The sequence below is a fragment of the Accipiter gentilis genome, chromosome 10 (assembly GCF_929443795.1).
Source record: "Accipiter gentilis chromosome 10, bAccGen1.1, whole genome shotgun sequence".
NCBI lineage: Eukaryota > Metazoa > Chordata > Aves > Accipitriformes > Accipitridae > Astur > Astur gentilis.
Window position 1 is genome coordinate 35729064 of NC_064889.1, and position 13878 is coordinate 35742941.

Genomic DNA, 13878 nt, shown 5'->3' on the forward strand with positions numbered 1-13878 from the left:
GCCACAGTTTTGCTTGTGTCAAATTTAAGTCACTTGACCAGTTAAAAAATTCAGTCCTGCATTCTGTTCTGTAATCAGACTTTTTTTTTTTCCTCTCGGTTGCTTCAGTTTTGTTTCAAGAAACCATTGTGCTGACAAAACGCAGATTATGTATGTGCTATCCAAATTGTATACTAACGTTTACATTTGGGTGTCATTTTTTCTGACACCTGTATTGCCAGAACTCATTCTGTCAAAAGGCTATTTCCCTCATTAAATGAAACCCCTTGTCCTTTTACAAATCAGCAAATAGTTCTGAAGTGGTCTGTTTTAGTTTTTCCATCCTTAATTCTCCCTCCCCATAGATATCCACACGACTAATTCCATGAAGAGCAATTTGCCATTGAAAAAGCCCAAAAACGGACTTCTGAGTGTTCAAAAACTGTGTGTGAAAGTGATTTTTTGCCATAGAAGTCTTGCAATGCGCATTTTGATGATACAGTTCTGATCAATTATGCTACCGTAGCAAAACCTTGTTAAACAGCTGTTGTTTTTCTTCTAGAAACTACTAGCTGAAAATGACACAGCAAATGCATAACTTAAGTCTCCTCCAGACTAAAAAGAACAGTGTGCCATCCTCTCCAAATGCGGCAAAGCGATTATATCGGAACCTGTCAGAGAAGCTTAAGGGGAGTCATACATCCTTTGACGAAGCATATTTCAGAGCTCGATCGGACCGGCTCAGTCTCCGTAAAACCTCAATGGTAATTACTTTGTATTTATCAAATTGCCAACTTACTGTCCTATTAATCTCCCTAATCGGTTTGCTTTTATTCTGTAGAATTTTCATTGCCTCACTTTGTCTGTTCCCTGACCAGCACTGTACATTCTTCCCAGACTTATCACTTATGATCCTGTGTCAAAACAAAGTCTGACCTTCTTGAAGGCTAAAGAAAAGCTACCTTGCTCAAGTGGTGATGCTTTATTTTAGGAGTAAGATCTTAACCTGGCATTAATGTGATAAAATGTGGATAAACTATATATACACAAGTGTTTCTCTTACAAGAAATGAAGAAAAAGTATTTTGGGAAAACTGAAGATTACTTTAATAGAATTTCCCACTTTTCTACTTGCTCTCTTGTTTGGAACTTATATGCTGTGACAGATAAATGCAAGGTTGTTCACAGACTGTGGTAATGGTCACTAGATAAGACCACGGAAAAAGGAGACCGCACATGAAGCAGTTTGGCCTGGGTACCCTACCCTAATCACAGAACACAGTCAAGCACTCTGGTGCCAGTACAGGAAAGCATATAAGCACCTGCTAGACTCAACACTCACAAGTGCTCCTATTTATGCCAGTGCTGGTGAAGTTACACAACCTCCGGCACATACATTTTGAAGAATGTACTGTGTCCCTGCAATAATAGCACAGTGTAAGTTCAGTGCACAATAGAATCTCTTATATTTGCTGGAGGAAGATGAATCTGCTGTTGATATTGCCAAAATAAAATAAATTCCCCTTTTCCATAAGTAGGAAGAACAGGCACATCCTTCAAATTTTCCTCTGAATTATTTTGAAGGAAAGAGTTCCTCTCCACTTCTGAAGAGCAGTAACTTATGACGGTGTCTGTGAATGTGCCAGGAGACACCTCTTGGAACCATTACCCTGCTGCACTAAAGCAGATGCGAAGCGCAGTGCAGGACAAAACTCTGAATATGGTTGGGCCAGATAATAAAAATATTACATTTTGTCAGAATAAAAAACACACTTTGGACTCCTTTAACACTCGCAAATCTTTGTTACATTGAGACAAATTATATGAATCAATGCAAGAATTGAAAATAATTTTAAGATCAGTTCAATGATCCTATCCCCTAGGATCACTTCTCTCCTGAAGTCAGAGGACCCATGCATGCCCCATGGAGGAGCTAAGGTGAAATGTAGCTCTAGGGCATTGAAAAGTCAAAAGACTGTCGTCTCTCTCCTGTGAAGAAAGACCATGACCTGAAGGAAGCAGGGGATCATGGCTCCTTCGTCTCAGCTTTGCCAGAGCCAATAGATTTTGTTTTACAGAAGGAGAAGCCTGAAACTCAAACAGGTCTTGATAGCTGGAGAACAGCCTTTGCATAGTAGCCAACAGCTGTGCTTTTGAGGCAGTGGGTTTCCAGATGCTTTCGGTTTGTGGGGATCATTTGAATTTGGGCCTCTAAGTATGAACTGTGGGAAAAGATTCTTTAGATGGATTTTTTTAGCCACTGACTTTTCTTTCCTTTTTCTTTTCAATTGCAAGCTTGTGTGTGACTAAGCAAGCGAAAGAGAAGAGGATAAACTAGTGCTGGGGACCATGCCAGAGCACACTGACATGTAGACTGAACGAATGCCAGTCTGTTAGCATATATTCTGACCAGTGTTTCTCTAAATATACACTTCAAATTCCATATTCCTTCAAGCATGGGGTCTTCTGTCATGCTTAACTAATGAGAAGAGACATGGCAAATGAGCACAGCCCAAAGATTGAGGAGCAGTGTACTGCTGCCGAGGCTCAAGTCCTCTGCTCTCCACAGAGCTAATTACTTAGTCTCACTTTTCTCCCTTTCCAGTCTAGGTCTGTCAGGTGGTGGGAGTGCCTATTCAATCGGTAATCATAATTAGGAGACTCGATTTTACATTGTGATGTGGGTGGTGGTTTAGTGGGATGTAGACTTACTTGTGCTAACTTTGTCTCCCCCAACCCACTACAACGTCACGGGAGTGACGTAACTTTTGTAACTTCTGACCTACAGTGAGCGTAGGTACCTCAAGGTATTGCCAGTCTGGGGTCTGAGCTGGTATCCACAACTGTCAGTGAATAGACTCCCACTGAACTCAAAAGTCTTTGGATCCCATTCTAGCCATTCTGCCTGTTGTTTTCACAGTTTTCCCTAAAAATAAATAGCAAGGACACCATCAGTTAAGGGGTGGAAATATTCCTGGTCAAGTTGCTGGCTGATATATTTTCTAATCACTGAGTTTATGTGCTACAGAGCTAAGTCAATGACTAAAATCATGTCTCCAGACAAGTGAACAACATTTGTTAGGATTTGTTTTCTTTCTGCTTTGGCTAGTGAAGAGTTTTCTTTCCATTCTCTCTTGCTGTGCAACACTTTCCATTCAGTAAATTGTTGTCTTGCTGCAGACATAGCAATGTCCCAAAATAGCTTTATTCTTGAACTCATGTTTATCAAAACAAATCTTTGCAGAAACTACTTTGACGTTTTTTCCAACTCCAGTAGCACATAGTGGACTTTTTCAGTCAGACGTAGAGCAAATATCTTGAAAGGGGCACTTCATTTTAATTAAGCTACATAAGATTGCATTTCTAAACACTCCACCACTGAATCACTTACTGGAACATGGTTATTACTTACTGCAAAGCAGTACTGTAGTCCTTTTCAGTATATACATTTGTGCATCAGAGTAACACCTAAATAAATTAATCACATAGCACAGCTGTCTAGCTAATGATTAGAGGCTGCAGGACTGAGTCAAGGAAAAAGCAATGTAAAAACTGCCCCTAAACTTTACCTGATCACTTGTAAATGTGATTCAGTTTCTCTTTGAATTCAATAGTTTTGTCTTTTCAGAGCAGAAGAAAGCTATCTAGTAAACATGAATGAAGGCAGAAATCAGAAGGCTTTTGTTAGTATTTGTGACGATACCAGCTGGGCTAAAATTGAGCACTTGGGTCTGAAGATACTACAATTTACCCTATTTGAATTTCTTACCCCTGGACTGCAGACTCCTGAATCCTGCTGCAATACTAGAGTCTTTTACATAGAATATGATCAGCTTTTTGCAGGAAACTATATAATCCTCAAATATATTTCTGTTTTCTGTGTGAAAGCAGATAGTTGGGGAAAATTTGGTCAGGTGTGTAGAATATTTCTCTAGGCTTGGAGAGCTGGGCTCGATGCAGACTTCCAAATGGGGCAATTTACTGGCATGGCTGAAAATGTAGATATTTCACTGTCTCACCAGGATGTTTTTTGACTGAAATAGATATAGCATGGCTAGATGCACACTGCTATGTGGGTGAGGGATGCGTACACGCACAGTTAGAAAGGCCATGCCACAGTTCTCATGTTTTTACACTCTTTGAAGTTAGGAGACTTGCCAACCTGTTTCGGCCTATTGCTTGTGTCTGAATTGTTCATTCGGAAAAGCTGATATTTGCAATTTGGTCTCATAATTGTTTGGATTGGATGAAGTAACTTATAAAATTCATGCTCAGTTTCTTGTTTAAATCAGTGCAGCTTTTTCAATCAGATTTCTAATGAAATGAAGAAATAGAAATTTGCTTTTATTTTTTCCCTTTTGGTGAAACATTTTTTGCCAACAGATTGGCTTGCAAGAGCATTTATGAGTAATTAACTTAAGTATGTGCTTAGATTCTATTCAGCAATTTACTTAAATCCAAAATTTCACAAATACTTCAGGTAATTCATTTGGCAAACAAAAATCCAAAGATGCATTTTCAAAGGTATCTAGGCAGGTCTAAATCTTGATAACTAAATACGAATTAAAAAAAAATCAAATCAAAGTTTTAAAAATAATTTTACCATAATCATTCAGGTAGGAAAAATCTCTTATTAAAGTGTGTGTCTACGTATTTGAAAAGGGCCAAATGCTTTTGTCAGCCATATCATTGAGTTAATTTCAGCTGTAATACTGAAGGTAGCCGTCTTTTTTTTATTATAATAGGGGTTTTTTGGTTTTGTATAATGCAAGAAATTCCTGAGATGTAGTACAAGATGTATTGAATTTCACACAAAATTGGAATTAAGGCCAAATAACGGAATTGAGCACTTAGGATACCATTCTACAAATGCAAACTCATTTAACCTTTATGCATGTACATGAAGTCAATTAAAAAAGAATTACTATTCTGGTTTCAAAAAAGGTGAAAACCATGTATGTACTCAGTGCCACAGAAGTGGAAATGTGAAGCAAAAAGTACTTTGTTTCCTATCCTAAGTAAGCACCACAAGCCTGTCATTGAGTAATACCATCAGCTGTACCTTTTTGTTCTGCTCTCACACTGTTAGCCGGTGTTTCCAAAAATGAACTTAATTGAAAGGAATGGAAACTAATGTAGTCGTTCAGTTTACTTTAACCAATTCCTTTTGTTGTAAGCTTTTTATGAATTTATTGCTAAATAAGTAGATTTTCCCAGCTGTGATCAGTTAGGAAGGTAATATGATTTTGCTTGTTTTCTGATTGGATCAAAATGCAGATGGTTCTGAAGCATAATTAGTCTTTATTTGCATAAGCAACAGTATAGAGGAAGTTCCAAAATCAGTAGAAAAAGAATTTGAAATGGGTTTCAACTGTGATGAAATTAATGCTTTTTAGAATATTGATATAAATTTTGGGAGAATTGGTGAATGTGTTTTGCATTTCTAATAATTTATATAAAAAACAGCCTATCAGTTCACGGTTCTGCATTCATAATAATGAAGTTTCAAAGAGTGAAGGAGCACAGCTTTTTTTTTTTTCCTCTAGGTGGAACATCAATGATCTATTTATGTTAATTTTGAGTACCTAGTACAGTGACATACAGCTGTTAAATGTGTATCATTGACTTGAGTGGGAGTTGATGACATATAGCATGTATCAGAATCCTACCATTAATTAAAATATTTTCTAATTAAAATTATTTTAATTTCTAGCCAGAGCACTTCATCCCTTCAGGGTAGGGGCAAAACGCCAGAATAAGATCTCTGATTTCAGGGTGATAAGGTGTTATATAAACAAGACAGCAGATGTGTGGAGCTACTGGAATGAAAAGAAACATTGCTGCATTGCAGTAAAAATTTCTGTCATTTTTAAGTTTTACCTTATAATAAGAGAAATATGTGCTGCCCTCTTTTCTAAAATTTTCTGGAGATGTGCCCTCTCTCATGACAGTATATGTCCTTAAAGACAATGTTTTGCTTTGAACCGAGGGGCAGATAAAGAATGATAAATCTAGCTGCTTACCATTCAACTATTTCTTTTTCTGAGACTTTTCTCTTACACCTAACACTGAAGTATGATCTAGATATTTGATAATTAAATTAAATCTGAATCTTACAATGTAAACAAGCATCCGAAAACAAGAATTTGACAGAGGCTTATTTTGATGAAGCATTTGTTTAAGTAGTATCTTTTATTCTGCATGGAAATCTACAGAAAAAATATTTCTCCAGCATGACTTCTCTTTTGTACTTAAGTGTCTAAAAGGTAGGTTCCCAAGTTGGCACTACTCTCCTAGATTTGCTTTACTGCTGCATCATTCATCTCATCCTTAGATAGTCATCTAACATAAGTATCTCATTTCTCTATATTGACAATTTGGGGTAAAGATCATCTTATGTGCACCTGTTGTTCTGCTGATCCCTAATATTCAGCATAGGTGGGGTCCATATTAAAACTTTAAGATAACATCACCTTTGCAAATTCTTAGTGTGGTACCAACACTTCACATGCAAAACAGTAGACCAGAAGATCTCTGTCAGGCCTGAGAATTTCTGAAGACACTTTTAACTTCAAGCACAACTGAAAAAAACCCCTGTAGAACTGATCAAATTCAGAGGTTTAGCTGTGGACTCTAGTTTTCAAAACTGCTTGCAAACCATTAGTCTATGTGTTTTAGGAGGAGACAAAATACGTTCCAGCAGATCAGTGCTCTTCCAGAAAGAGTTGTTTCACGGAGAGCAAACCTTGCACAGGGATATGCCAAATAAAACTACATGAATTTAAAAAAAGAAAATGAAGTTTTGGTGTGACTGAAATGTTAATTTCTAATCACAGTAGAAGACGGTTTCAATTCAGTATTTATTTCATATCATAAAACCCACATCATTACATAAGAATTTTCTCTGCGTTTCCTCCATGTGGGTTTCAGGACACAGGAAGCTAGTTTACGTTATGTACCTGCATTACTTGCTCTCTTATGTATGCATTTCTTTAGTAAGCCTATTGGCACAATATGTCTACATAGATCTCAATTCCTTTATGTGACCGCATGCTGAGCCATTCTTGCTCAGCTGGGCCTCTTGGTTCTACTAATTCATTCTTAAGAGGAAAAAAACTCTATTGGGTAATTATGGCAATGGGACGCTGGGAAAGAATTTAACGAATCTTGGCGAATAACATGTCATTACTGTAGGCTCCAGAAGGATGTTCTCATAACAGAAACCTGCAGGCCATGCTACTCTCCTGCACCTGCTTCTCCCCAGCTCAATTAAGAAACCACAGGTTTCTTTGTATTATACCATTCTTTTATCTCCTTGGCATTGGTAAGAAAAAGGTTCAGAGGTTCTCCCTGCTTGAGAGTCGGTGCCATGTACGTTCTTGCCTTTGGCTGCTTGTGTTCTCTGCTGTTGAGACACATCACTTTCTGTTCATGCGCACCAGATGGTGAATGTTTTCAGTCTTATTTCTACGACTATACATTTCAAAGCTGCTTCTAGTTACAAGTTAAGTGCAAAAATCTGAGCACATAGGAATGATTGAAGTATTTAAATGAACAGCACCTATTACTAGCTCACACTGGAGCTGTGAAGGTTTTTCTCCAGAGTAGCTTGTTTTATTTGGATTTTGATCACTTGACTTTGTAGATTTTTAGTTTAAATTTTGAGTTTGAAAAACTCAGTAGTCCAAGACTCTGCTAAAATCATAGTCTTTCATCCAGTTTCACTGAAAACATATAATATTGCTCATATAGTTTGATTACAGGACAGATGTCCAAATAAGTATCGGTTTGTTTTATATGGGTTTGAATCTCACTTGAATCTTCCCACAGACCTGAAGCAAGTTCAAGCACACAAGTCCAGAAGCAGACCAAGCTCAACTTTGCTGCAAACAATTTTCATGTTTCTAGCTTAACCTGAGCTGGGCCTGGAGGATCAATATTTTATAGCAATGTCACAAAACACAAATTTTCTCAATTTATTCTTAAACCACCGATATTTGAAAAGTTTTACTGAATTTCTGTTTTTATTGATACACAGAATTTCCAGTGCAATGAAGCTATGTTTGAGGCCGTAGAACAGCAAGATCTGGATGCTGTTCAGGTTCTTCTTTATCAATACACACTGGAGGAGCTGGACCTGAACACACCAAACAGTGAGGGACTAACTCCTTTGGATATTGCCATTTTGACAAACAACGTCCCTATTGCTAGGACCCTTCTACACGTTGGGGCAAAGGAAAGCCCACACTGTAAGTAAAGAACACAAACTGAATTTACTTAAATAATTGCCTGTAGGACGTTAGGTTTGCTGCTCTTTTGGGAAACTAATTACACGCAAAACCTGACTGGTTTTATCATAAAGATGGTTATACCAGCAATAGTACCACAGTGCTAGAGGACATTTGCAGCAATATCCGCTTGTTGAATGCGTGCTCAGTAGATCTTTTTTGTTTTCTGTCAGATACACTAACTGAGGAACCAGGTTGAGCGTCTAATGTGATTAACACCGGGGCAGCAGAGTTAATATCAATACTGAGAAAAAAATCTTTAAAAATATGGAAACAGGAACTGAGTGAGTGATTCAGAGATTATGGTCTGAAATATGGAGTTTGTCATCAAAAATGAAAGGACGATGGGTTGTCTAGACTTTGGTTTATTTTGATTATCCTTTTGATTTTGGCTATGCTGCCTTCAGGAGAGAGGTTGTGTTGAAATCTATCATTTCCATTACCCACAGACTCCTCACTTGTGGTCTTCAAATGGCCTAAAATCCCACTTAAATGAGAATTTCAAAGTTCTACAGAACCAGAGAAAATCTAAACACAAAACAGACCTTCTCACTTTACTGGAATACCAATATTTCTTATAACTGCATATTGTAGTTATAAAACTCCTTTGTATTCCTTCATGGGCATTTTTATGCACAATTTGTGGGTTGGAGGGTGACTTACCAACCCAATTAATCAACCGTATACCATGACACAAGCTCTGACGCCTTACTTGTGTCTAAAAATACACCAATGTATGCGAATTTGTTTTAAACTGTCAATGCCTATATTTAGGACATTCCCAGCAAGGCTATAATGAGACTGTGTTTGAGGGGTTCGGCCACTGCAGACTCTGCCATTAATTTGAAGTTAGTTAAATTAACAACATTTAGTGCTGGCATGTCAATCTCAGTGCTCCAGGAAATTGCACCTTGAGGCTACTAACATTGCCAGTTTTTTCACTGGAGAGTGTGTGTGCATGTGCATGTGTGTTGAGTTTTTTTGCCAGACCCTCAGTGTTGGTACACCTTTATTGCTTTTCTATGTCCACAGCACTTATATTATCATTTATTCTGGCCTCCTTTAACCTTCCCTGGAGATTTTTGCATAGTGTAGCTGCTCAGTGAAAAGAGTTTTTTAGTTTTATATTTATTTGTTTATTTTTCTGTCATGGTTCATGACTGAGGCTTTAAAAAAAAGTGTGACAGCATTTAGAGTACATGATTGACTGCTGAAGCAACATTCATTAACCATGACAAATCTAGAGGAAAACACAGTCTTGAGTGTTCTAAACAGCAGTAAAAAAGACTAAACTAATTTTTCATTGACCTCATCTGTAAATAAATGTAGTCTGATGGCGAGCAGGGGCAATCATAAATTAGTATTCATTTCCTGTAATTAATGCAAACATGCCTATGAACACAGAGAATATGAATATATAACCACCTCATTTCCATTTCAAAATATACCCACCAAATTTCCACTTCACTTATCTTGATTTTTAGTTTTTCTGATTGAAATAATGGATGAAGCATTCTCAATAAAAAGCAAACGATTGTTTGTTTTGGGTTTTTTTACCTTAAAGGGTTTACAGTTGCTACTTGAGAGCAAAACGCAAAAAGTTCTTTTCAGCATTCAAAACAAAGGTTCGCAGCATCTTTGTATGTGGTTTCATTCGAGTGGAACTGATAGCAGTCACTTTCTATTTTCTCTAGTCTTTCTGCTTTGCTTTCTGTACTTAACCAGCCCTGTTAGAATGAAATCCATTCTGTTTGTATGATCTCAGGGCTGCAAGAACATGATACAGCACCCAGCGGGAGCATTTTCATTTCTCTATGGTGGGCAGTTGAGCAAGACTTCCCCAGGCTGAGTGGGAGGGGAGGGGATTTCAAGGTAAAATTCTGACCCACTCCAATTTTGGGACAGGACACAAGCATCTCTCAATCTGATTGGAAGTGTATAGGACAGATGCACAGATCTGGGAGACTGCAAGGTAGAGGAATTCCCCATCCCAAGCGCACACAGAAAGCTTCCTACAGAGAAAGCTCTTGCTTTTCCACTATATTAGCCATAGTGATCCAGCCGAAACCTCATTATAGCCCCTAAACTAAAGCTGTAGAAAAGAGGATCTGGAGGACAGATAGCTTCCATCTGTATCACCTGGATTTCTGCCTGGAATAGGAACAGCAGATAAAGCAATAGAAAGTAAAACTATGATCTTCATTTCCACATGGAGTGCTCAGACTATAAATCTTAACAGGAACCCAACATGTCTTAAACACAAAGTAAGTAAGATCAGAGAGTACAGCATTTAAAATATTAATTTAGTTGGGGAGCAGGCAAAGTCCACTGTGTTATCTTTTCAGTTACTCTTATTCATCATATACTCATGGTTTGGCTTGGCTTGTTCATGTGAACCCAAATAAAAATAAGATTAAAATTTCCAGTGGCTGACTGGACACATTTCCAAGACCTGACAATTGTGGATCAGAATCTTGATTAAACAGATAGAGCCAGATCCTTAGTGAGAATTTGAACCAATGCCAATTCTCAATCACCTGAAGTTCTGGCGCATAAAATCTCCTTCCTTAGTCCTGTTGTGCTATCAGATGTGTTGCATGTTTATTGTAGGCACGGATCCAGAAAACCATATCACCTTTGGCCTCCCAGTAAACAGGCAGTTCTTAGGATACCAACGGATTCCAGTAAGCCTAGCCATATGTCTCTGATGTCCATATGAAGAACGATCAAACTTCAAGAAGGATGGCTTCAAGCCAGCTTCTGAAAGCGAAGTCTTAGAGACAAACATTCTTCAAAAACAACCTTTTGGATGTCAGAGGCGTCGAGTAATTCTTTGCTCTCCTCCTGTGGCTTTAAAGATCCCATGGTGCTTTCCACATTAGTATGCAGGGTTATTCTTAGACTCCGCTAAACTTCGATTGTGATATTGTTATGAGAGAGAGAGGGCAAAAGTTAAAATGAGAGGTTCAGACTGGATAAAACAAATACCTTTTTCACCATAAGGACAGTAAAGTAGTGGAACATGTTGCCTGGAGTCATCGTAAAGCCTCCATCCTGTGAAGTTTTCAAGACCAGACTGGGTAATGACCTCAGTAACTTAGTATGACCTCATAGCTGACCGTGTTTTGAACAAGAAAGTTGAACTAGAGAAGGTCCTTTCCAATCTGATTTGTCCCATAATCCTATGATTCCTCTTTAGGAAAAACACATTCGTGTGCTCAGACATCTTCGCTCATCAAAAATGTGTCAGAGTCTTGGTCCTTTATATGGTACAGTTTGAAGTTTTCAGAAATGTGTACTGCTCCTGGCTTATGCAGGTGAATGATCGGTGCATCCTGTGCAAGATTCACGCTGCTCCTCTAAAAACCTTAGGGAAATGAAGAGCCTGGCTGTCCCTACATAGCAACTCCCCATCATTGCTAAGAGTAGCTGCTTGTGCTAGGGTAGTGTTTTCAGTAAATAGGGGTCTTTTAAATTAAGACTATTTCAGAGCTCTTCTGCAAAAATACCAGACACCAGAGAAAAGTTATTGTCTGTAATTTCAGAACTCCTTCTCTCGTTCAATATGCAGGAAATAGCATACATCAGATCAGTGGTTGCATTTCTTTTCAGATTAAGCACCTTTACAACTCCTATTTTCTAAACTGCAAATAGTTTGAACAATTTCAGGCTAAGAGCATTTCTGAAAATACGGCTTGATTCACCGTCTTGTTGACTTGGGCTAAAATCAAACCTATTTTAGTTTGTAACCTATGCGATCTTCACTTTCACCTTTACGTAGCACGCAGTAGTTCATACAGGCAATCCGAACTGCTAAATGTCAAATTACAATTATTCTGAGCATTGGAGAAAACCAAACTCTCCATGTGTCAAGCTGTTTTCTATCTGTCCAGTCTGTCAGAGGACTAATCAGATATTACATGGGCAAAATTCTGGCACAAAGGAAACCTGGAAAGAGATCCATTCCATACCAGCCATGGCCCTTAGGCACAAAACTCTCATTCTTAAGTTTGCCCATTAGATCTCTCTTTGCTTGTAGAGATTTATATATTGTATGTGTTTATAACCAGTACAACCTTCTTTTTTTCTATGAAAGGTTATGATATTATGGCAAAGTAGGGGTTAGATAGAAATCAAATGCTTTACTATTTTAAGTCATTTTTAATATTCCACCAACTTAAAACATATATGCGATTTCAGTCTAAGACATTTTTAAGCATATGAGAAACATCAGAAGATAAAATTTGCTCAATTTATTAATGTTGTTAATCCCATTTAAGTGGCCAGATCCTTAAGTGGTACAGACTGGCATGCTCCAGCCCATTTGATGACAAGATAACTACTGGAAGGCAGAGTCTTCAAGGATTTGACCTTACATGTGTTATACCGGAATGCGTAAGGCCAGAATTTTGTCACATAAGTCCACCAAGCAATCACTTACTTTTCCCTTTTCTTGGTAGTTGTTAACATGGAAAGCAGGTCAGTGCATCTGAGTACATTGGTCCAGGAAGCACAGCAGCGAGTTACTGAATTGTCTGCACAAGTGATGAATGAAGGCCTTGGTACAGACAACACAGAAAAAGAGAAGCAACTAAAAGCATGGGAATGGAGATACAGGCTATACAAGCGCATGAAGGCAGGCTACGAGCATGCTAGTAAGTAGAAGAAAGTAGTTGCAAAATTCAAGACAAGAACTCTACAACTGAGAAAACACTGCCTTTGTTGAGCAAAGATGCTCTCCTCACTAACTGATCCTCACAGCACTGCTGTGAAGCAGATGAATGTTAGGGTGGGAAAACTGAGGCATACTACTAAACGGCCTTCCCAAGAATGAGAAAGGAATTGATGTTAGAACAACGGGGACCAAATATCTGAGCACAACAAGCACATAGCAAGTTTAGGAGTGGGCTGCATAAAATTGATGAGACCTCCAAACTCTTGGTTCAGGATCTAATGATTCTGTCCTGCTTATTTCTCTTCACATTTGCTCCTGAATCTCAATGTGCTCAGAGTTCACAATGGGGTGATTAGAAAAGAATATGTGAATAGGGAAGAGAAGGGATGGGGGGACATTGGCCTTTTTTTCTGTTGTAATTTGATATTTTTTTTAAGTATTCTGTTTTAGAAGAATGGAGTTGTTCTAAACATTTGATCAAACAATGGAATTTCATTTTACATATAAAATTGTGAAAACTTAATTTTGGCATCCATGTATGGATGCATCAGCATAGTCTTAGATTGGGTAACTTTAAACAGTTGTACAAGTGAGTCTGTGCCCAAAGTAAATGTGAATTTGGGCCCATGGGAAGGAGTAAACAGGGCTGAATTGTTTCACATGTAGATCTTTTAGCTGTATCCTATTCAATGAAATACAATCATTGCCATTAACGTTTTTACAACCAACTTTATATAAGTGTACTTACAAATAATTTTCTCAAATTTATTGTATTCTAAGATTACTTCTTCAAGACAGATGTAGTACTCCTTGTATTAGATACTAAATACAGGAAATATAGCAGTAGTGTGAGTTAATATAATGATTTTTTAAATCAATCCCAGCAGTAAGTCATGACATTTTGTGTTTGATTTCTGAATTGAGTCTGATTGATATT

General features: G+C 37.9%; 1 protein-coding gene across 1 annotated transcript in view; it reads left to right on the plus strand.

Moving 5' to 3' along the window:
• Nucleotides 1–551: 551 nt before the first annotated feature.
• The window catches only part of ANKFN1 (ankyrin repeat and fibronectin type III domain containing 1), a 62409-nt gene continuing 49082 nt past the window's right edge, over nucleotides 552–13878 (plus strand). Inside the window, exons 1-3 of the mRNA XM_049811768.1 lie at nucleotides 552–743; nucleotides 8017–8227; nucleotides 12727–12921. Coding sequence (XP_049667725.1) covers nucleotides 558–743; nucleotides 8017–8227; nucleotides 12727–12921 — 592 coding nt within the window. The 5' untranslated portion in view covers nucleotides 552–557. The remainder of the gene's footprint in view (nucleotides 744–8016; nucleotides 8228–12726; nucleotides 12922–13878) is intronic.